Consider the following 24,274-nt stretch of genomic DNA (forward strand, 5'->3'; position numbering starts at 1 on the left):
TCCGAGCTCCTCTCTTACTGGGCTTGGGGGTGGGAGGGGAAATACCCCAGCCATCTCTTCCTCCACAAATTCTTTCAAATAATTTGCCTCTGTCATCAGTCTTTTTCTTGTCCTTATACAGGCTTTTGGTAATTGTCCCTAGACCAGTTTGGAGAGTCCTGTGGGGTGTGTCTAAAGACTCTCTTTCAAATATAGGAATCCTCATCACCTAATATTTTCAGCTTTAGGTTTCAGCCAAAATTTTGAGACCACAGAAGAAAATGTCTTTCATATTCTATTACTGGATAAGTTTTTGCACTCTTACGAAAATTGATTATTCAATATATGGTAGCTGAAGGAAACTGGACTTTGGGTGATAAACACACAACAGAATATACCGATGTCAAATGATAATGTACACCTGAAAAGTATATAATCATATTAACCAATGTTACCCCCAATAAACTTAAAAAATAACAGAAAAAAATGATTATTCATAAGTAAGCTTCTATCCAGAATTTTGTATCTTTAAGAGCATCTCAGACTATTCTAGTCTCTCAACAATATTTTCCACTTGTAGCTCTGTTTCTGAGTTTAGGGATATTTGATGAGTCATGAGTCTGTCATTGAATATCTTTAGTGCTATATATTGTTTATTTTTTTTGAAATTGAATTTCTTTAATAAATTTGGGGAAGCTACAGAGAATGAGGAATTACACAAATTGTTTGTATAAGAAAAGATATAAAATAATATGTAAACATAAGAAATAACATCATATGTTATTATAGTACTAAAACATATAGATTTAATATGATTTCCCTATTCAGCTTTTCTCTTAGACTTCCCAACACACAGTGAGAACATTAAAACTCTATACCGAGAAACTGAGAAACTCTATAGTGATGAGAATACTGATTGGCATCCTGGATGAACATTTATAAATGTAATCATTGCACTCGTATCAATGTTCACTGGCAGATGCACCAGTTTTCCATTTCCAGGTAGTCTCTGATACTTCTATAATTATACCTTTTACTAGAGGTCAATTGTCTTATATTCTCCATTAATTAATTTAATCTTAGAATGGAGAATGAAGGATTTCAAGTGATTTAAAATCCAGAATTTATAAAAGATGATAAATTTGACATGGAAAATCTAAAATTTCTAACTAGGAAAAAAAATCTCATCCTGTACATGTATAGTTAAGAGAAAATGACAAGCTAGGACAAAATATTTTCAGCTTGTATTCCACTCAAAAGGCTAATTTATCTAGTATATAAGAACTTTTTCTTAGAAACTAGGAAAATATCAATTACTCACCTTATTAAAAAGAAGATTAAGGCTATGAACTTTCAGTTCACAGAAAAAGAAACACGAATGGCTCGTAAGCATGTGAAAAGATGCTCACGATAATTCTTAATAAGAAGTAAAACCACAATAAGAAAACTGTTTTTACTTCTCCAGCAGAGATCAAAAGATTTTGTGAAAAACTGCTTGGTAAAGATGCAGAGAAAATGAAACTATCATACATTGCTGATAGAAGTGTAAACTTACAGATTTATGTACAGCAATTTGGCATGTCTACAAACACTTAAAAAGCACAAATTACATCTGTAGAAATACAGTCATTGCAGCATTTATAAAGGCAAAAGAGAATTCTATTCAGCAATTAAAAAGAATGAGACTGTTCTAATGAGTATAAACATAGACTCAAGACGTATTGTTAATCGAGGGCAAAAAGTAAAGTTCAGATCTATGCTACAACTTGAGTCGGTCTTGTGTGTCCTTGTGTACCTAAATCTTTGTATGTGAATAGCTTATATCTGAAAAAGAACACAAAAAGGCAAAAATATTTTTATCCAGGGAATAGAACTGGGTGAGCTGGTGGGAGCAGGGACTTTGTTTTCACTGACATATCTTTTTGGAACTTTTTAATTTTATCCTGTGAACATGTGCATCTTGAAAACAAGTAAATACTTTTTTTTTTTTAAGTAACACATAAAGACAAGAACTACAGAATGTGGCAAGGAACTCAAACAAGTGGCTGTCATAGAGAGCAAGGAGATTGGTTATGTTACATAGGACGATCATGTAGCATGGCTAAACCCAGACTCAGAGAAGTTAAGTATTTTACTTAAAGTCATACAGCAATCATTAGAAAAAAGGATGTGAACGCAGACTTGTCTTACTGACTTAATGCTCTTCCCACTATGTTTCCACTGCTCTCAAGTGGGGACAAAACATTTTATAAGCAAAAATATATAATATAAGCCATACAAGGAACCAGTGTAACTAATTAGGTTTCGGGAAAGTGTTTAAACATTCTATACCTGTCACTGCAAGCAGCATGTAGATATAAAACACTAGTTACAAGTCGTGTAGAATCTTGCAGTCAGGAAAAATTACTTAGGCAAAAACAGAAAGAACTAAGGAAAAAAACTTTATGACTACAATCTAAGCTCCCATCCCCACAGCAGCTGAACAAAATGAGTCCTCCATGAGGGGGTAAGCTCTGCCAAAGCCCCGTGTCCAAGGGCATGCTCTAACAGCACCGTCAAACCCAAATAATTTCTGGCTAGCATTCTAGCTGGACAATTTGGTGGGAAGGTACAGACTGGTTTCTTTTTCCCTTTAATATTATTGTTTTCTAGTTATACAGGTAAAAAGTAAAAACATTCTCATTTTAAAAGGTTGGTCTTAACACAATGCAATTGTGGAGGCCCAGATCAGGCTCATATGACATATTATTATGTTGTACACTTGAAACTTATATAATTTTATTAACCAATGTCACCGCAATAAATTTAATAAAAAAATAAAATAAAAATTGCTTCTACAGAAAACAAGAAAGCAAAAGGTGATGCAAATTATTTCACTATTTTGATGTTGATAGATATTTGAGTTGTTCCTAATTTTTCCTATCATAGAAGTATAATAAGATTTTTTGTACATAAATCTCTGTACATAAATCTTTGTGCACTTATGCAAACATTTCTATAGAATCAGTTTCTAGCAGTAACAAGTGTACATACTGACCAGGTCGAAAGCAGGAAGAATGATCTAGTATGAGACACCACCAGCACCTAGTCTGAGTCAGCACAAAACACTCATGCCTGTCCTTGGTACCTAGCCACACGCTTGTCCTGAGCCTGATGTGGGCCTCCGCAATTAGTTCTCACTGCTCCGCCAAGAAATCCTGTCTGGTGTGCTCCCTGGATCCCTGTTTCACTGAAAACAGGTTACCCTATATTATTAACCTTTGTACAGAATCTTCCCACACTCTTTTGCCTTAGCTGCAACCCAACTGTTTTTAAGAAATGATGGCTTCTCAAAATGAGGCTGCTAAATTTCCTAGAAGGGGAGTGGAAATGGTGAGAAGAGGAAAGTCTGCATTTTCGTGTTGCTGGGAGTTCTTACTGTTCCCTTTGCTGATTCCAGACCATTACTTCTTCATGTAAAAATGGCTCCTTGAATAAACAGTGGTGATGGTTGCACAACAGTATAAACGTAACTAATGCCACGAATAATCCATCTAAAAATGGTCAAAATGGTCAATTTTATGTTATGTACATTTTACCACAAAAAGGAAACGGTTCCTTGAGACCCGTACCATCCACCCAGACCGTACTCTGCTTCTCCTTATCATTATCATTCTCAAACCTATTACTTCTTTCACGATGATCCAGGACTGTGGCCCAGAACTCAAGTTATCTTCTCAATTCCAAGTTAGACCTATACTCAAAACAGCAAAGATGAATGTGTGATTAAAATGTAAAGCAAAATAATAATAATAATAATAATAATAATAATAATAATAATATAAACTTAGAAAACTTTTTTGAGAAACATACGTTGAATCCCAAGTAGGAGATTCTAGGTGAAAAACCAGAATCCACAATGAGAGATTTGACTTTATTAAAAACTTAAAATGTATGAATAAAAAGAAAAAAAACTCCATAATGTTTTAAAAAATAATAGAAAAAAGTGTTTGCAACACATATGGCTGACAAGAGGTTATCTCTTGATGTACAAAGAGTTCCTAGAGATTGATTAGAAAGTAACCCCTCAAAAAAAAAAAATTTAGAAAGCTAATGGAATAAATGGCTAAGGGATATGAATAGATAATTGAGAGGAAATACAAAGGTAAGATTTGTCTCGAAGCTGTTCCAATGTGAAGAAGCTGAAAGACCTTCTCCGAAGTGAAAACTCATAACCTTTCCATAATAGAGCAAGGAGTGAAAAGTCATCATGATCATAAGGAGCTTGTGGTTCATTTCATCTTTGCTTGATGAGGGTACAGAGAAATAGGCACTTTAACTCCTACATTGCTGGAGAGTTTAAATGGGAATCAGGGGGCATTTGAAAGCGCCCACTGACCTAGCAATTCCCCATGATATATTCATAAATATACAAAATAACATGAATAGGGTATTTATCTAAAAGGACCTGGAACAGCTTAAACAATTTCGAAAAATGAAACAAAATTAGAGGACTACACTACTATAATTATTGCAAGACTTACTACAAAATTACAGTGAGGCAGAGTGAAAGGATAGACATATAAATAAATAGAACAGGAGAGAAACTGCAGAAATAAGCCTACATGTATATCCTCATTAATTTTTAACAAAGGTATCAAGGGAATTCAACAAAGAAATCATAACTATTTCAAAAAAGGGTGCTGGAGCAATTAAGCATCTATAGGAAGAAAAAAAAAAAGACCTCAAACCACACCTCACACCATACATAAAAGTTAGACCAAAATATATCACAGATCTAAATATAAAACCTAAAATTATAAAAGTCTAGAAAACATAAAGGCAATCTTTGTGATCTTAGACTAGGCAGAGATTTCTTGAACAACATACGAAAAATATAAACTATAATACAAAAATTTGTAAACTAAACTTCACAAAAATTAAATTTCTGTTCTTTGAAATGCACTCTGAGAATGGAAAAAAATAAAAGCCACAGACTAGGAAATAGTATCTGTAAAGTATATATCTGATAAGAACCTCTTTCTGGAACATATATAAAGAACTCTGGAAACTCAATAACAAGCCACGGAATGGGTAAAATGAAACATATTTCATCAAAGAAAAATATATAGATGGTATATAAGCACATGAAAAGGTACTCAACATCACTAATCTTTAAAGAAATGGCAATTAAAACCACAATGAGATACAATTATGTCCTATTAGAATGGCTAAAATTAAAAAAAAAAAACTCACTACACCAATTATTAAAGATATGAAGGAAATGAAACTCTCACACACTGCTGGTTGAAATATAAAATGACATTTTATATTTAGAGAAGAACTCGGAAGTTTAGAGAAGAACTTAGAAGTTTCTTAAAAAATTAAACACACACCTACCATATCCAGGCATTTCCTCTCTTAAGTATTTACTCAGAGAAAAGAAAGCCAATTTCCATACAAAGGTTTGTACCCAAATGTTCATAACAGCTTTATTTTTAATAACTAAATACTGGAAACAACTTAAATGTTCATCAACAAGTGAATGGATAAGCAAATTGTGACACATCCATATTATAAAGTATTAGCAAAAAAAATGAATAGGCTATTAACACTCAACAACATGGATGGATCTCAAAATAATTATGATGAGTGAAAAAAAGCCAGAAGGAAAAGATATATACTTAATGACTCTGTAAAACTCTATATGCTGTAAAACTCTAAAAGATGCGATCTATTCTACAGCCACAGAAAGAAGATCAGAGGTTGTCCTGAGGTGGGGGAGTGCTGGGTTGTCTAGACATGGAGGAGGGAATGGGAAGAATTACAAAAAGACACGAGGAACTGTTTCAGGATAATTGATATATCCACTATCTTGATTATTGTGACAAATTCACAGGTATATACATATGTCAAAACTTACCAAATTTTACTCTTTAAACGTATTCAGTTCATTGAGTATCAATTGCACCTCAACAGAACTGTTTTTAAAGGAGGGCGTAACAAAAGAAGTTGTCACAGTAAGCTAGGTGAACAACGGTGGCTTGGACTGGAGTTAAAAGTGAAGATGAAGAGAAGTGGTTGGACTTAGAATATACTGTGGTAGTAGAGATGATGTAGTAATTTAAAAAAAAAAAAAAGACATCAGAAAGCTCCACAGTTTGGAATCTGAACAACGGAGTGGATGGTAGGGTAGGGCCATTTCCTGAGTTGGGAAAGACCTGGGAGTAGTGATATAGAAGATAAAATATTCATCTTATCATTATTCGTGATGGGGGGAAGCAAAAGCAAACTAGGTGTCCATCATTAATAGACTAGATACACAAAATCGAGACTATGCAGCAGCTAGAAGGGTGAATAAAATTTAAAAAGATGAAGCTAGTGGCAAAAATAAAACTGTGATATATAGAAAAACCATTTAATTAAGTATGGAACAAATAAAAAAGGAAGCTACATATTTTATAAGGATATAAACAAACTCAAGGAATAAGGAAAACATCAAAGTGTGTTCCTGCGGAGGGAAGGTCAGGGGAAGCGGGGATACAGGAAGACGGGGAAAGGTAAACAGAACATGAGAGAGGCATCTCTGGACTCAGAAAGAAAGTGACCCCATGAACTGAGGGCTTTGAGTCACTCTAATCACTGCACCTGAAGTCCAAGAAGTTACTTATTAAAGTACAATAAAATAACAAAAACGATGAATAAGAGTCCAAGTTTTTGTCACATCACAAGGATTACACAATCACATTATTTTTACTCTCCTTACTGAGCCCTCAGATATCATGTAGCTGTGACCTCTACGGAGAATTATCTCTCTCTAGATTTTCATCATTCTCATTTTGTTACTGCTCTTTTATTATCTTTAATAAATGTCTAATTCAAAACACTTCATGACCTAGATTAGTTTAGTGTGTAATATTCACCAAAGGGATCGACTGTAGAGTACAAGTGCTGATGGAAAATTTTTAGTTTCTAGTTTTACCAAACTTTATTTCACTGAGCAAGGTAAAATAGCTGAGTCAATCACGGTCCCTAGCCCTAACAAGTAAGTCTAAGGAATAAATAAATGTCTAGGAAATAAGCTAGGTCTAATGTAACATCTTTAAGGGAGACAAAGCAGTGAAGAACTTGAACCAATTCTGATAACAGGTAGTGAAAATTCTTACAAAGGGACCGAGCCTAATCACGGAGGAGAGCTGCACATATCCTGCCTGCTCAGGGGAGAATATGGAAGGCTACTGTACTCTTTCCTTTCTCTTTGAATAAGCAAAGGAGATTGTGCACCCTGTAGCATCCAAGCCATGGCCCAAGTGAAATCACTATCATTGTACCTTAACCAAGTGAGAGTCACTACCGTCACATCTATAACCGAGAGATATCCCGCAGCCCCAGAGCCAAAGGTAAGAGATCATTAGGAGATGAGAGTTGGTTTCTACTACTTCCTTCTATGAAGGTTATATTTGTATTAAATTAACCTTTTGCCTTTTTAGAGTCAGCTATTAAATGCTCATATGGGTGGGGCCCTTATTCCCCCAAATTAACTCATGGGCTAACAGAAACAACTAGAATAAGAATTTTAAAATTCTTATTTTTTTTATTCATTCATTTGTTTATTTCATATTCACAGATACAAGCAGTATTTTAGGTTTTGAGTATACGACAGTGATAAGATACAGTCCATGCCCCAAAACACTATGAAAGAAAGGCAAGTAAACAGATTACAACCCAGCGTCATCAGCAGTAAAGAATATGGTTCCCTTCCTTATTCCCTCCTAGATCTTTGTATGGCACTTTCCCTTTTTATCAATGTCCAAACCCTACTAAGAAAAAACAATAAAGTTTTTCTCATTTTTGAGGCATAAGTGCTTAAAATAATTTGGAGATCACCACATAAACTGTTTCTGGAAATTTTCCTTTATAAAAATGCCTTAGCAGATCAACCACAGTGGTAAATTAACATGCAAATCACATATCCACAACATGAAAAAGATATAATCACACATTGGTTTATTCAAACACATCTGTGCATACTCAGAAAAACTAAGTTCAGTCAAGGCCAGGCCTTCAAGTAAGTGTGAAGAGCTGAGAACCAGAAAGCCCCACCTTATTCTCATTCACTTTCCACAGCTTATTTTTTCACTATTAGTATCATTCTTTAGAATAAAGCTTTATCTTCAAAGTGCCACTTTTAAAATATAAAAATATATTATTAGGAAGAAGCAGCATGTCAACCCATTAGCACACATAAAAACCCTCTTGGACATTAGCAACAGTATGTATTTGTATAGATTTCATTAGATCAGCTCGGAAAATAACATAGAAAAGGTAAATGATAGAGATGGTAGGGGTAGGGATAAAGGAGGCAAAAGTAGTTACTAGAGTAAGAAATACTAAAAACAAATGATCTATTCACAAATTTGCCTAGATCTAGACTTTAATTTGTTCAGATAATATCTAAAAACTCTTAAAGAGAGTTTAGCAATAAACCATTGATCCCAGGGAAGTTGCCATCTTACATCTACTTAAATCTTACATCTAATGCCCTATCCTAGAAGGTTCAGCATTCACTAAGTATATACTCATGGTTTTATCAACACCCGGAGGCCAGCTCCCTCTTTTCAGGGAGCCATGTGACAGATCTAACCATCCGTCAAAGCCTGACCTTCTTACAGACCCACTGGAAAAGGACTTCACAGCTAGAAGCTTGCAGACCACCCTTGCTGAAGACACCACACTTCTGTATCTTGCTGTTCGTAAGAACTCTATAAGAAATCAGAAAAAAAATCAATCAAGGTGACAAATAGAATAAAGAAGTTGTAAGGCATGAAAGAATAAAAATTAAGGAAATTCTTTCTCCCTATTTAAGCTCCCCTTCTCTCAACTCATAAAATAGCAGAATAAAAAGAGCTCATTAGCCTTTCTTTAAAATGTCATCTCTTTTTTTGTCTTTATCCACTGTTTATTTCCTTGTTCCCTATTTCCTTTACTCACCATCTCCTCTTCATTTGCTATCCTTGATCTAGTTCACGTCATTTTTCTTCGCCTCTCTCTCTCTCTCTCTCTCTCTCTCTCTCTCTCTCTCTCCCCTACCCCACCTTTGAAGCACCTTACCTTGAGAAGTTTAGAGCTGATCCATCTTCCCACTTCCAGCCAAGACGGTTTCTCAGACCAATCCAGTGAAAGTCATTACTGAAGAAACTTTTGAACAGGTTCTAAGGGAAAGATTGAAAATAATGAAAACAAAGTAAGAAAGATGCAGAAAACCAAAAAAGAGATCCACTGTCATGGCCAAACAATTATTCTTTATGCCTTCTCTCATCACCATTATTATGGACAGAATGTTTGTGTTCCCCCCAAAACTGATATGTTGAAGCTCCAACCCCCAATGTGCTGGTATTTGGAGATGGGGCCTTTTGGAGGTGATTAGGTCTAGTTGAGGTCGTGAGGGCGGAACTCTTGTAATAAGAAGAGACCAGAGCTCAATCTGCCCCCACCCAGTGAGGACACAATGAGAAGGTAGCTGTCTGCAAGCCAGAAGAAGGTTCTCATTAGGAACTAAATCAGCCAGCACCTTGATCTTGGAACTCCCAGCCCCAGAACTGTGAGACATAAATGTCTGTGGTTTAAGCTATCCAGTCTTACATTACTTTCTTTTGGCTTTTGGCCGTCCAAGCTGACAAACCACTGTCTACTCCAAATAACTACTCTTTTTTTAAACTCTATCGTTAGAGATTTGTTGGTTTCAGAGCACTTCCTAGAATTGACCTTTATGTTTATAATTGCATTCTTATAACATGACAGATGAGATAAATATTACATCTTTACCCTCCATTGTGGCTTCCTCCTTGATTCGACGGAGCATCTGACAGGTATTCAAATAACTTTGAAATATAAAAGCTAAATACTGCTGCAGAAACAGTCATCTTTCTCATTGTCATTTAATACATAAATTATTAAGCCCACAGCAATATACTTGTTTCTTTTTCCCCACTAAACTCCTATTTTCCAAGTTCTTGTTGATATTACATATAACCAAAACACACACACACACACACACACACACACACACACACACACAAACAGACAGATCTTAAGGAAGAAAGCTTTAGGTAAAGTTAAGTTGGCTCCATCCTTTATATGTTCCATGTTACCCACTAGGACAGAGATAAGAGATTCTTTGTTCTGTGGAGTCTTACATTCACATGAAGGAGTTTAAGTCCTAAGGAAATTGCCTCTATAAAGGAAATAAAATAAAAAATAAATTCCAGAAGATTAATTTTGGTGTAGAATTTGGTGTTAGTGTAATGAATATATTTTGCAACAAATGAAATATCACTTCAAATTTGAAAATTATTTTTGTTACAGTTTCACTATGATGTTGAATATTCAATGTGGTGTTAATGTAACAAGTACTCTGTTCATGAGCAAGAGGATAAAACTATTAGCCTAAAGACCAAAAAATTGGTGGAAAACCATTGCATATAAAATAAGAAGCTTGAAGTTTGTATATGTTTTAGAGTATGAACGAATATACAAAGGGATTCATATGTGTCTTAACTGTATACCAAAGCCTCCTGGTTACACGTGGTGGGCAAGTATAAATGAGCGCAGTAGCATTCAGGGGCATTAATAACTAATGTCTCTGTGTGTCCAGGAAATAGTGTATATATAATTAATGAGATAATTGCCTGGCATCTTCTTTTTACTTTTTATTCTAATTCCCTGAAGTCACTGCAAATCCCTTGTGAAAGAAAATGGAAAACTAATAAGAAAGTATTTAAATAGTTTCTCTGTTCCTCCTATTTTGCTCCTGGAAAGCTTGTTTTTTTAGTGTTTTTTTGTTTGATGGCTGGTTATAGTTTGATCTGACAGAAGTTAAAGAAAAAGACCATAACTTGTTCCCATGATCATTTCCTGACTGATCATTTGCCTCAAAAGTCTCCTTCCTGAGATTGGATTAAACATGGTGGAGTGAGAGACGTCCCCAGATCTCTCCCCTTGAAACAACAATAACCCGAACATTTAAAACTCGACAAAAAACACCCACACTGCACACGAGCACATCTGAGTGTGGGATCTGAGTGTGGGATCTGCGTGAAAGAGCTACCACAGGTCAGAACCCTGGGGTGGGGGAGGGGGGTCAGGCAGTGGACTGGAAGAAATAAAGATGCTGCTTCTTGCAGCCACTGGAGCTCCCTGTACGGGGAGGGAGAGGGCGTCTCTAGAGTTTCCTTTACTTGCTTGGAAATTTTGTTAGCATAATTAAATGATTAAAGAGTTTCTCTTCTAAAGTCAAGAGAGGCATAAAGCCTCTTTGCACTCCCAGTAAAGACACTAAAGGATGTGTCTTAGTCAATGTGGGCTGCCATAACAAATCACCACAGACTGGGTGACTGAAAACGTGGACATTCATTCCTCCCAGTTCTGAAGGATGGGAAGTCTGAGACTAAGGTGCCTGTAGATCTGGTGTCTGGTGAGAACTTGCTTTCTGGTTCTCAGTGGCTGTCTTCTCATTGTATCCTCACATGGTGAAGAGCAGAGAGAGAGAGGGAAGCTCTCTCGTGTCTAATTACATCTCCAAATACCATCACACTGGGGATTAGGAATTCAACAAATGAACTTTGGAGGAACACAAATATACAGTCTGCAATAGAGATGGAATAAGTCTTCAGTGCTTTTCCCCATTTTCACAAAAACCTCTGCTTTCTCTTCACCAGATTTCAATCACAGTTCCCCCTGAGGACACAAGGTTGTGGTGGCTTCAGATGAAGCCTTAGAAAGGTCAGCACCACTTGTTTATCAACACTTCCTTCCCAAGTACTCTATCTCCTATGAGAGCCTTGTCCTCTCAAAGTGTCCTGAGAATAATCATGTCTTATGTTATTATGTATGGTACTTTAAGGTTTATAAAAATTTTTAATTTCATTTGAAATGCTAGATATGCAGTCAGACTTTTAGGAAAATGATCAAAAGTCAGATACTGATGTTCAGCACCAGTTCTGCCCCTGCTATCTGAAGATGAACAAATACTTAATCTGGCTGAGACTCGGTTTCCTTATGAGGATTTAGCTTAGATATTTACTAGGATTTTTTCCAGTTATAAAATTCTCGATAACCCTGGAAGGTAGGCAAATATTATCACCCTCATCTTTATAAATGAGGAAACTGATTCACCTGAGTGATACGGCCTACTACCCAAGGCTCCTTATTGAATAAACATCCATGTTTTCTCTCCCAGTGCTAAACTTTTGCATTATCTCAGGCTCCCCCTTCTTAGTAATAAAAAAGATCACATTTTGTCCCTGATTCATGCTCTCCAATGGTTTCCCTTTTCACACAGAATAAAATCTAAGTGCCTTACTAAGTATTACAAGATCTCACGTGATCTAGCCCCTCTCAACAATTTACTCACTTACTAGGATCCAGCCACATGAGACTTCATTCTGTTCTTTTAACATGCCAAGGTCATTTTTACTTCAGAATCTTATATAGCTTTTCTCTTTGCCTGGGATGCCTTTCCCCTAGATTTTTACATGGTTGTCATATAGGTCTAAGTCTCAGCTCAAATGTTACCTCCTTAGAGAACCCTTACTTAATCGGTTGAAATCTAAAGTAGTACCTACATTCACTATTTATAACATAATGTTTCATTATGTTCAAGGCACGCATCAATATATTGATTTATTTACTTGTTTGCTGTCTATTTCTCTGACTAAAATGTACATATCATAATAGCGAGAATTCTTGTTTACTATAATTCCCAGCACCTAGAAAAATATATGAAATTATGTTCAGTAATATTTATAGAATTAAAGAATATAGTGTCAAGTCTTATGCTTTAAGAGATTAAAACCTTTTGAACACAAACTCTCTGCATTTTTTACTTTACCCCTTTCGAGTACTTAATCATGTATGTCGGAGATAGAAAAACAGACTAAAGAGTAAAGGAAGGGTGAGAGAAATGAAATGATATCCTCCCTTTCAGAACAGCTTGAAATCTTTCATGTGTTTCTTAACCAACTTGCTTGCTAGGGTTATTTAATTTGGGGAAAATGAGTTTTTTCTCATTTCTCCACTGGAATTATAAGGAAAACAATCCATTTCTTTCTTCCCCTCATTTCAAAGGGAGGGATGACAACTAATAGAGCACAGAAATAAACAGACTTGCTCGAAAACCTCAATTAGAGTCTGAAGAGCTGAAATTAGATAATGCAACTCACAAATTCCAGACCTACAGTTACTACTCTCAAGAACCACACAGTTCTAAGTCACTCCTCATTGCTAGGCTGGACAGTAAAAACTTTTACCATATTGCTTTCACTTGAAAACCTTCCCCCTTGGAAGAAGATTTTAAAACCAGAATGCAATTCCTATGTTGTAGAAACTCTTGGATAAAGTGTGTGTGTGTGTGTGTGTGTGTGTGTGTGTGTGTGTGTGTAGAAGCAGTATAAAAGTATAAGCAAGGGTGCTAACTCAGAACTCTTGGCCTGTGCCATATGATTTCAATTACATGTAAAATCTGAAAAATAAACAAACAAAACATAAATTCACAGATACAGAGATCATTTCAAAGGTTGCCAGATGGAAGAGCGGTTGGGAGTCGATGAAAAATGGGAAGAGATTAAGAAGTACAAATTGGTAGTTACAAAATAGTCATGGGGATGTAAAGTACAGTATAAGGAATATAGTTGATAATATTGTAATAACAATGTACGGTAACAGATGGGTACTAGACTTATTGGGTGATCACTTCATAAGTTATGTGAATGTCTAATCACCATGCTGTACATCTGAAACTAATATAATATTGTATGCTATCTGTCATTGAAAAATAAAACTTATTAATTAAAAAAAAACTCTTGGCCTCTAGAGAAGGTATAAACTAGAGGGCTTAGGGTTATGTCACTTTAGTGTTTGTAATGTTTGTAATGTAAAACTTAAAAGCAAGATGAAGCTAGAACTAACTAAATAAAATTAGGTACATTTTTCTTTCCTTTTCCTTTTCCCTTTTTTCTTAAGGTTGATATTTATCCCTTGCGTGCGCGCGCGCGCGCACACACACACACACACACACACACACACACACGCTTTTGCAGGTAATATTTTTAAATTGTAATTAAAATATTTTTAAGACACAGAACATGCTCCTTAAACTTCCAAAATTAACAGGGTTTATGGGATACATCTGTTATTTCAACCCATATGGTAGTGAACTAATAATACACCAAAGCTACTAAATTGGTCATATCTTTAATTGGCTAATGTAATTTTAGGGACTACATCCTAAAGAAATGACCTCAAAAAAAAAATCCAATTCACATAAACATTCTTATAGCTGCATAAAATTGGAAATAAGTAAAATTTTGTCTAAGAATATAAAGATAGTTAAGCAATAATAATATAAAATGTTTAAAAATAAATACTTAGAATAATTTAATGTTTGGAAAAAAACAAGAACGAAAAAATGCTATGTGATAAAAGCAGAACGTAAATACAGGACGTCTAAAAATCCTAGAAGTGTAAGATAAATGTATTTTTAAATAGCATGTCTGTTACATTTTCAAATAATATCATTAATGCTTTTCTTCAATCTCCAGAAATCTTGTCAGGTGAAGTAGTTAAGGCAACAAATGTAGCTATTAATGTAAAAACAGTATAACATAGAGCACCCATAAAGTCTAAAATCGATTGAATCTATTGCTTTAAATTTAGAATTATTTCACCTGAGAACACGTCTGGAGGTTGAATAAAAACACATTGAGCATATTACTTGGAAATTGAATTAACATATTATTTAAAAATAATCGTTCCTGTTTTGAGATTTTTTAGCTTTCCTGTAAGAGTAAAAGAAAATTTGACAAGCTACAAATTACTAGTTTCATATTAATAAGAATTTTCCTTATAATGTTGTGTATATGCACAAAACTAAAAGTAAATAAGCCTTGCTCTGTAAACCAGCACACTCTCTCAAAAAGAGAGTGAAAAACTGTTCATCAACAGATAAATGGATAAACAAAATTTGATGTATGCATATAATAAAATATTATTCAGCCTTAAAAAGGAATGAAATTCTGATACATGCTACAGCACGGATGACCTTGAAAGCAGGCTAAGTGAAATAAGTCAGATACAAAAGGACATAACAGAGAAAAACTCAGAGAGACAAAAAGTGGAATAGTGGGCACCAGGGGCTGGGGGAAGGAGAAATGGGGAGTCATTGTTTAATGCATACAGAGTTTCTGTTCGAGATGATGAAAACATTCTGGAGGTAAATAATGGTGACAGTTGCACAACAAAGTGAATGTACTTAATGCCACTTAATTGTACACTTGAAAATGGCTAAATGCTAAGTTTTGTTATGCATATTTTACCACATTACTTTTAAGTTAAAAATATAAAAAAGATAGTGAGAGATATCTTAATTTATCACACCTATACTTGGTGTGAAGTGCATACTGGCTGCTTGAACTATTTATGAAGAAAAGGTGACAAACGACACTCACATTACCAAACTATGAAGATCTCCAGAGTAAAACAAGTCTCCTCCTATCTGCTCTGTGTTTCTGGTCACTTCTTTCAATCTTCTGATATATTTCAGATTTCCTCATAAGGTAAATAATTCAACAAGTCACAATTTACTCTGTGATACTTATTTTACTGAAATTTCATGTCTTGGAAGACAGAAGAGAAAAACAAAAGTTATTTGGACTCTAGGCTTTATTTTGAGTGATAAGAAGAATTAAAGTTAAAAAAACTAAAATTAAGTGATTCTTAATATATTAAAGAAATTTCCACAAAGACTTTCTCACTTAATATTCATAACAATTCTGGAAATTTTTTTCTCTATTTAATACATGAGGAAATTGAGAAATAGGTTAAGGAAATTGCTGAAATTCACATAGTAAATAATGTAGTAAAAACAAACTCATGACTATCAGAAAGAAACTAAGCTCTTCCCATTACCTGATTCTACTTTAAAATACAGGGAACGTCTACAGGCATGCCACACTGAACACGCCCGATCTCATCTGATCTCGGAAGCTAAGCAGAGTTGGGCCTGGTTAGTACTTGGAAGGGAGACCACCTAGAAAGACCAGGTGCTGTAGGCATTAAAAAATAATTAACTAATTAATTGATTAATTAATTTATTAACATATAGGGGAAAGTGATCAAGTTACTATAGTGTTCATACCTTAGCCTCCAAAGGAAAAAACCTTGCATATAATTAAATGTAAACCCTAAATACAAGAAAAGTCAATATCAAAAGTCAGAGAGAGATAGAGACAATCCCAAAGTTATAAATTCTAATAGGGAAGATGGTTAAAGGTGAATGAGAGATCATTAAAACAACTCAGTTTGATGATATAATCTCGAGTTATGGTAATGCAGAAGAAAGATGTTATAGACTGAGAAGCATCAGGATAAATTTAAAGAAACCAAAATATTTTCACAGTGAACTCTAGTAAATGTGTATTTTAAAATAATACATCAACAACTCTAAGAAACAAATATTAACATTCAAAATGAATTGAGCTTTCTGCAGAAAAATATGACAAAAATCAAGAATTTGAAAATATCTAAAGCTCTAAATTCAAAGAACAAGAAGAATAACAAAGGTCAGATACTATAATGTAAACAGAACACTGAGGAAATAGCAGAGCAAATCAATTTCAATATTTTTTATTTTCTCAAAAATAAATCTTGAAGTCCAAGATAAATATAAAGAGATGATAAGTAAGCATCTCATTATTTTAAATATATTCAACTCCTAATGGTCATATTAGGTACATTCCAGATTTCAAATTCAAATAATTTTTTAAACAGGTATAGAAAAGAAAAAGCACCAGAAGGCAACTAATTGGAAAAGTTATGTCGCTTTTTAGCACACACAAGATGGGTTCTGGAAGCTTTCAAATGCAATATCTCTGTAAGTGACTTTAAAAGGTAGGTAAATGTGGAGTTTCAAATCTGTCTCTGCAAAAATAAAAAGAAAGAGAGGGAGAAGGAGAGAAAAACTGGCTCTGCCAGATATGTAATTTTGGACTTGATAATTAACTCTTCTGAATTTTATGCATTCATCAGTGAAATGGAGGTGTTGAATTCTACTTTGTCTGATATGCTGCAAAGATTAAGAATAATATACATAAAATACTTGGCATATAGCAGATGCTCAGTGCATGGTAGTTTCATTATTATTATTTATTATTATTATTATTATTATTATTATTATTATTATTACTATTCACTCTGCTGTAACTGGTCTAAGATAGAGGTGGACTATAGATATGTATCTTACTGAAAGATGGACTATTTAACAGCAGGAAATGGATACATCTTATAGCCCTGTAACCTCTAGTATATAACAACCTAACTCCTTAGCAGTACTCTCGATCAGTGAATTGCCAGTTTGGAAAACTTCAGTTCAGATAGACCCATATGCTCTTTCGATAGCTGTTCAAACCTAGTATGATACTAGGTCCATCAAGCATACCTTAACATAGTGTGTGAATCTTCCCTTGAGAATCTGTATATTCTTTTGTGTGTTTACCACCCAAAGTCCAGTTTCCTTCAGCTACCATATATTTGACCCCCTTTACTCCGTCTACCTCATCCCTCCTCCTCTACCCTCTATCCTCTGGTCACCACTAGTCTATAGTCTATGTCCGTGAGTCTCTGTCCTGTTCATAATGTGCCCTTTAAGACTTGTAGTTCAGGTCTAATTCCGCTCTGCAATACCATCCTTCCACCTCCAACACACACACACACACACACACACACACACACACACACACACACGCCTATAAGAAAATCTAGGTTTCTATAACTAAGGGTTTGGGGGTAAAGCAAGGAAAGGGGAAGGAGTGGGGAAGGAGAGGAAAGAAGGCAGGGATAGAGGATGAGGAAAGAAGGGAAAGAAAGAGGAGAGAGGAGAGAAAAAGAGAAGGATATTCCTTTTGTTCCTCAAAAGAGGATACATGCTACCTTTGAACAGCATTCACCAAGAAAACAACCTATATTTGCTAAAAGTTTGCATTTACCATTTCCTGGTTGTCTGTAAACATAAGGAGATGTGAGTCTTTGGCTAAGCAGAATTCCAGACTAGAATTCCAGTCCTTTTTCTCCACTGAGAAGTAATAACAATGGTTACCATACCCCATCCAGAAGTCTGGGCAGTTACGACAGCTGTCACAAGTACTGTAACCTAGGAAGGAAGAGAACCTGGTTGACGTTTTTATGGACCACTCTGTCTTGGAAATAAAATGGGAGATAAAACGGAATATGGCAGGCCCAGTGTTTTCCTGCCCCACCACCTTTCAAATTAAGGTTTAGAGAAACACACAACAATGCATGGCCTCAAATTAAATACTTCACAATGTCTACCTCCAACACTACTACTGTACATTCCACTAAGCAAGGATATGACTACCACTGAAGGAGCAGGGAAGAAAATGAGAACAATCTGGCTGAACTCTGTGGAGCGAATACATTACTTGTTCTAGAGATCTTTAAGCACATGTGATAAATACATACCAAAAAAAGATAACTGTGCATTTACATGATATGTGTCAGTATACTGTCTATGTAGGCTCAGTGTCTACATTATATAACTGCATTGTTATACAACAACTGCATTGTGTAACTACATTGCTTAAATCAGACAGAATCTTTTAGAATGCCCATCCTAAACTTAATACCACCTCATAAATAGCACAGAAGAAAAGGACAGAAACTAGAAAGAACAAACTTAATTATAATGAATTATTTATTTTTTAATCACAAATGCGATTGTATATTATCATTAGAAATTGGATAAAAGACCAAATTTCAGCAAAAAGAATTTACTTTAGATATTAAAAAAGATTTTCTGACAGAGAAGGGTATCAGATACTAAAATGAAAAGTGATCAATTTTCCTCACCAAGCCCTTTTTAATACAGAACATTCTCATTCCTTTAAAAAGGTTGGATTACAGTTCTGTGAAAATACAAGGGAACTGAATAAAATTTCAAGGTAATTTCAAGCAATATTCCGTAATTTTATTGATTTTCTACTCTGATGAAACACTTGTATAAACTCATCATAAGCACAATTCCACAGTGAGCAAGGCTGAGCCATTACATGAAGTGAGCACATGGTAGATATATAATTTAAAAATCTATTATGTACTGTGGATGAAGAAGATGTTCTATAGAAAGTAATCTCACAGAGTGAATTGATCATAAATTCCTAACTGAGCAGGTCTTGGTGGGCAGTCATGCCTCAGGCATGTAAATTCTTTAGTAAAAGATTTTAAAGCAAGCCCTGTCCATTGTTCTTGCGTCTAGGTTAATACACCTTTGAAATGCTAAAAATAATATCCCTCAAAGGGGTAACCATCTTCAAGAGAGCACATAAACTTAGCTATTGTGTAATCCAATCTCTGCTTTGATTTCTCTCACCTTCATGTAATTTTCCTTCTGTTTCCTTCTTAATTTCAAATGCGTAAGAGAAACTGCAAATCGTCACTCTCCGGAGCATCTGAGATCTTGTTTCCTGGCAATTGTCGTCAGTTTGGCTCAAATAAACTCTAATAAAAATTCTCTACAGGTTTGGATGTTTCTTATGTCAACAATGTCTATTCCAGACTTGGGAATTAAAAAGTGGGTGAAGTAGCCCTTTTTAATGTAGAGATTAGACAACTTTTCTATGGGAAGCCCCAGCATGGAAGCAATTTAGGGTTCTAGAGATTGAGCTTGAAGTTGACACCTTATAGATTTGTGCTTTTTCCATAAACTGTGACCTTACCCGCCCCAGTGAGAAATTTCCAACTTCTCTAGGAGTCTCTTTTTGTCAAAGGTAGGAGTTGGGTCTGAGGTAAATGTCCTGGGGTTGAACCCTTAGCATCCTAGTGAATAGTCTCTATAACCTGTCATTAACAATCATCCCCAGATAACAGAAATATAAATTAGGACTCTGGACTGTGAAACAATAAACTGTAGGCCCTCCAGATTCTCATATTTAAGGACCTGGAAGAACTAAACCTGGAAGAGTTCATTTTAAAAAATTACAGAAGTTCTCTAATTGAAATAAAATCAGAATGTGTTTAATTAAATTATGATATATCTATTATATAAAAAGTTAAACATAATTTGATATTATAATTTGATTCTCATGATAAATATGGTAGTAGGTAGGAAAATATTTCTGACACAATATAGAAAAAGCGATGTATGAAATTATACTAAGCATACAATGATTAGAACTATTACCAGGCTTACTTTTAAAAAAACAAAAGTGAGGATATTTTAGAGGACTTGATTGAAGTTCTGTTAAGAGAATAAATACATACACAAAATTCCTGTAGTCAAAACCTAGGATTATACCCAGGAAATAATGTGTATAAGTGGTGATTTATTTTGTTGGAATTTTCAAATTTTCTGTTATCTTATATTGCTTTTATAGCACAAAATGGATAGATGAAAGGTTAATTTTTGTTTAAGTTAGCACTTACCCTGGCACAGAATCCATTTGAATAGCAGGAGACTCATAAGAATGGTACTCAGAAGCCCCAAAGCTATTTCCACATAGCAAGATGGTGCACACCTGAAAGATGCTGCAAAAACATAATCCAAAGCAATTCCTGAGTCAGAATAAAAATTGAAGGAAAAGAAAAGGTCAGGGAAGAGTATCTGGGATCTTGAAGCAATGTAGTCTAGTAGGAACTGAGACCCAGGCCCTAAAGATTCCTTTCCTGGGTCTGCCAGGGACTTACTCTAAAATCTAGAGTAACCACCCACATCTTTATCAAGGAATATACTATGTTTATCAAGTTAAGAATACTTTTTTTCCTTGGGAAATTGTGGCTTACATAGGTAAACATAACCTCTTTGGAGGACAGCGTGACACTGTCTACCAAAATTGCAAAGACATTTACTCTTTGACTCAGCAATTTCTCTTTGAGAAATTATTCCTACAGATTCTCAGATGTGTAAAACGTCATTATTTTGTAGGAAGAAAAGAATGAATTCGACCTCAATGTCTATCCATAAAAGATCAGGCAAACACATTTTGATATATCCGTAAATTGAGTATGCAACTTCTAACACAGGAATAAAGACGTGCTTTTTTTTTTCATGGCAGTCGAGTGATTGTCAAGATTGTTAAGAAAAAAAACGTTCTGTAGAGCATGTATGTTAATATATCTGAAAGCAGACACAAGAATCCGATAATGTTATTTGCCTCTGGGGAGGGGAAATGGGTCAGTAGGGACAGAGATAGAAAAGAGATTTTTTTACTTTATTTTCTTTTGTACCATTCAAATTTTGAACCAGGTGATACATATGTGTTCAAAGCTTAAATAAATAAAATTTCAATAAAAATAAAATAACCTACATCTCAAAAGTGCTTTTTAAATTGTCACTATTAGAAGAGCGATGAGTTTAGGTTAATATCACTTTTAAGGATGGGACACAACTTTATATTAACTATGTTACCTCTATCTAAGAATGCTATTTTCATTTGGAAAACGAAAAAGACTTTTTACCCAGACGTTTATTTCAAAACTATAGTGGTCTCATAGTCTGATAGAATAGGAGTTATGTGTAAAGAGCAAAACTCTGTAAAGTAAGTTATTTATGTTCTAGTTTTGACTGCTTTATTTGATAGCCTTTAATTTGGAAATTAAAAACTTAATTTGTTGATTTGGTCTTCACTTTCCTATTTAAATCTCTTTCTTCAAAGAAAGAAATTTGTACTGAGAGATACCTTTAAAATGAGAGAGTACTGCATAATACATATTTGGACTGATAAATCCAAAAACGGCATTCCAGTGACATAAAAAAATACATTTACACTATAGAAGAATATTTGATGAAATAAATGTTGGTTTTAGATGTTAAGCAAAATAAAAAAAGGTATCAAAATATACTTATATTTGTGTAAAGACAATCCAATTTTAAAAATTAAGTGAAGCAAATTTTTTAATTTATTTCTTTCTTTTTTTATTTATTTGTTTTTTAATTGAAGAAATGATTTAAATTTTTTTCTTTTTTTTTCTTTTCCCCCATCTACCACCCTCCTCCCCCTCTCTGCTACCATCTGGTAACCGCAAGTTTAAAATTTGTTTTAAAAATATATATATTAAAAGCCACCTAGTAAAGTACATAGAGTCAGCATAGAAAGGTTAAAATGTATCAAAATAGTAATAATGATGATTGTCATGTTTTAAAATTATTAGTGATTTTGATTTTCTTATATCTGCACTCTTAATTTCCCTATTTTCTATAATGAACATGTAATTCTTTCATTAAAAGATTTCTGTCATTTTAGAGATCCTAATCCTTTTCTCCATTTTTGAGTAGGGCACCCTGGAAAACTGGGGTAGGAATAAACACACTGGCAATAAATAAGAATGCACAATGTGCACTGTATATGAATTTTAAAAATGCTTGCCTAGAAATCAAATAATTATACTCAACTTTCAACTTATCACAGTTGTGCGACCTTGCACTTATACTTTAAAACGTACATTCTTTTTGACTTAATATTTCTATTCGTTAAAAATTAACACAGACACAATCCAAATGAAGGAAATAAAAATGTCCAATGCTATATAATTTACGGTAATAGAAGTCTAAATCTCCATGTATACTGGATTGATTTAACAAATTATAACATTTCAAAGGACAACATTAAAATTATAATAATAAGATTATACAGTAAAAATGGAGAAAGCTTCTGGAGCTACCCTAAAAAAACATACCTTATGGAGTTTACTGTTTAAGATATAAAATCAAATATTAACTTTGGTGCTTATGCTATTATCTGCCTGTCTCAGAAAGTGTTCTTTCAGGGCTCTATGGAGAAGTGGTTCATTTCCTCTTCAAATACCCAAAGAGTCACAGGGACTTCTTATCTGTGGCATCCTTGATAGCCCTGCCACATTCTGGTACAACACTGTGGAGGGAAAGACCTAAATATGAGAATCAATTTCTTTTCTGATGTAATATTGCTTTTACCCATTAGCAAAATTAATGTTGCCCTTCTCATTTCGTACCCATAAAAACTGAGCTACCTCATATTTAAATAGCTGGTTTACTCCAAACTCTTCTAAAGAGATAACATGCTCCCAATGAAGTTCTTGCTTTAGTACAAGAACAACAAATAACAGAACTGCTGACAGCTGGGGTTTCCTAGATGAGATCGTAGACATGAATGATTAGTATTTACCTGAGACCTAAGATAAGACCTGGACCATATACCGGGTTTTCATATCCAACTCTGGACTTTAAACTAAACCTAAAGTATTCCCTCAAATGACCCTCAAGTTTTCTGAATCCTCTACTCCAAGGGTATTCTGCCATCCTTTTATCTTTTAGCCTACATTAACACAGTTTTCCGTACTAATTTAGTCAACTCACCTTTTTGTTGTGGTCTGTAGTCACTCTGGTTTTGGGGTGCAGCAGACACAGTTTTCCGTACTAACTTAGTCAACTCACCTTTTTGTTGTGGTCTGTAGTCACTCTGGTTTTGGGGTGCAGCAGACAATTCTAATGCAGAATAAATAGCATTGTCAACCACCTCCATCTCTTTTGCTTGAGAGAATAAAATTACAGTAGTGTGAGGAGACAGGTACCAGTGAGGAAAAACCCAATCTGTAAACTGCTAGCAGGAAACTTGAAGGTTTATTTAAAAAAAAAAAAAAAAAAAGTAGTCCAGCATGACGAAAACAAAACAAAATTTCAGGAAATGATTCAAATTCTGGGGCTGCTCATTGAAATTAATACTGTCAACTGTGATTTTTTTTTTTTTTTTTTTTTGCCTCACAACTTTCTCTAGATGCTCAATAAATACATACTAAATTGATTCCCCATCTCACCTAATTCTATTGAGCAAAGAAAAGTTGCTCTTCAATCGGAAATTTCAATTATGGAAACTGGAATAAAATTGAGAGTAGTTCTTAGCTATAAATTTATCTCAGGTTTTGTATTTGCTTTGTTTCCTCTGGAGAAAATAGATGCATCCCAAATGGGATGAATTTCATTGTTTTTTGGACCGTTGGGTCGTGATATGTAGTCGAAAAATGCACTGCTGGCTGCACGTGCCTGGAAGCATGGGAGAAATGGTATATGTTTTGTGAATATTTTGTGCCCCTATGTTCTTTAAAACATTATCCCAATTGTGCTCTAATCTTCACCATTCATAGTACCGGAAATTCCATTAAATTTCTCTCCTGTTCTCTTATTTTTATATGCAGACAACTAAAAAGGTAACACATTAAATAAATACATACCGAAGTGTTAGTAATTTATTTCTAATGGGTGAATATTAACAAAAAG

The 24,274-nt window shown here is 34.5% G+C and overlaps 1 protein-coding gene and 1 pseudogene across 3 annotated transcripts; one reads left to right on the forward strand and one right to left on the reverse strand.

The window, feature by feature from the left end:
* Positions 1-803: 803 nt before the first annotated feature.
* On the reverse strand, positions 804-23,604 carry KLRG1 (killer cell lectin like receptor G1). Of its 3 annotated transcripts, XM_016128064.2 has the most exons (6): positions 23,357-23,604; positions 20,449-20,550; positions 17,997-18,160; positions 9,070-9,170; positions 8,621-8,720; positions 804-3,712 (listed from the first exon to the last, which is right to left on the reverse strand). In XM_016128064.2, exons 1-6 carry the CDS (start codon positions 23,520-23,522, stop codon positions 3,707-3,709), a joined length of 639 nt encoding a protein of 212 aa, XP_015983550.1. In that variant the 5' UTR covers positions 23,523-23,604; the 3' UTR covers positions 804-3,706. The 3 variants fall into 3 exon arrangements, with proteins under 3 accessions (XP_015983550.1, XP_015983551.1, XP_015983549.1); XM_016128065.2 differs by lacking the exon at positions 804-3,712 and having other exon boundaries at positions 5,186-8,720; positions 23,435-23,603; XM_016128063.2 differs by lacking the exon at positions 804-3,712 and having other exon boundaries at positions 5,186-8,720; positions 23,357-23,603.
* LOC118613946 lies at positions 15,949-16,067 on the forward strand (annotated as a pseudogene).
* Positions 23,605-24,274: the final 670 nt, after the last annotated feature.

Source organism: Rousettus aegyptiacus, unplaced genomic scaffold (assembly GCF_014176215.1).
Source record: "Rousettus aegyptiacus isolate mRouAeg1 unplaced genomic scaffold, mRouAeg1.p scaffold_m13_p_2, whole genome shotgun sequence".
Lineage (NCBI taxonomy): Eukaryota > Metazoa > Chordata > Mammalia > Chiroptera > Pteropodidae > Rousettus > Rousettus aegyptiacus.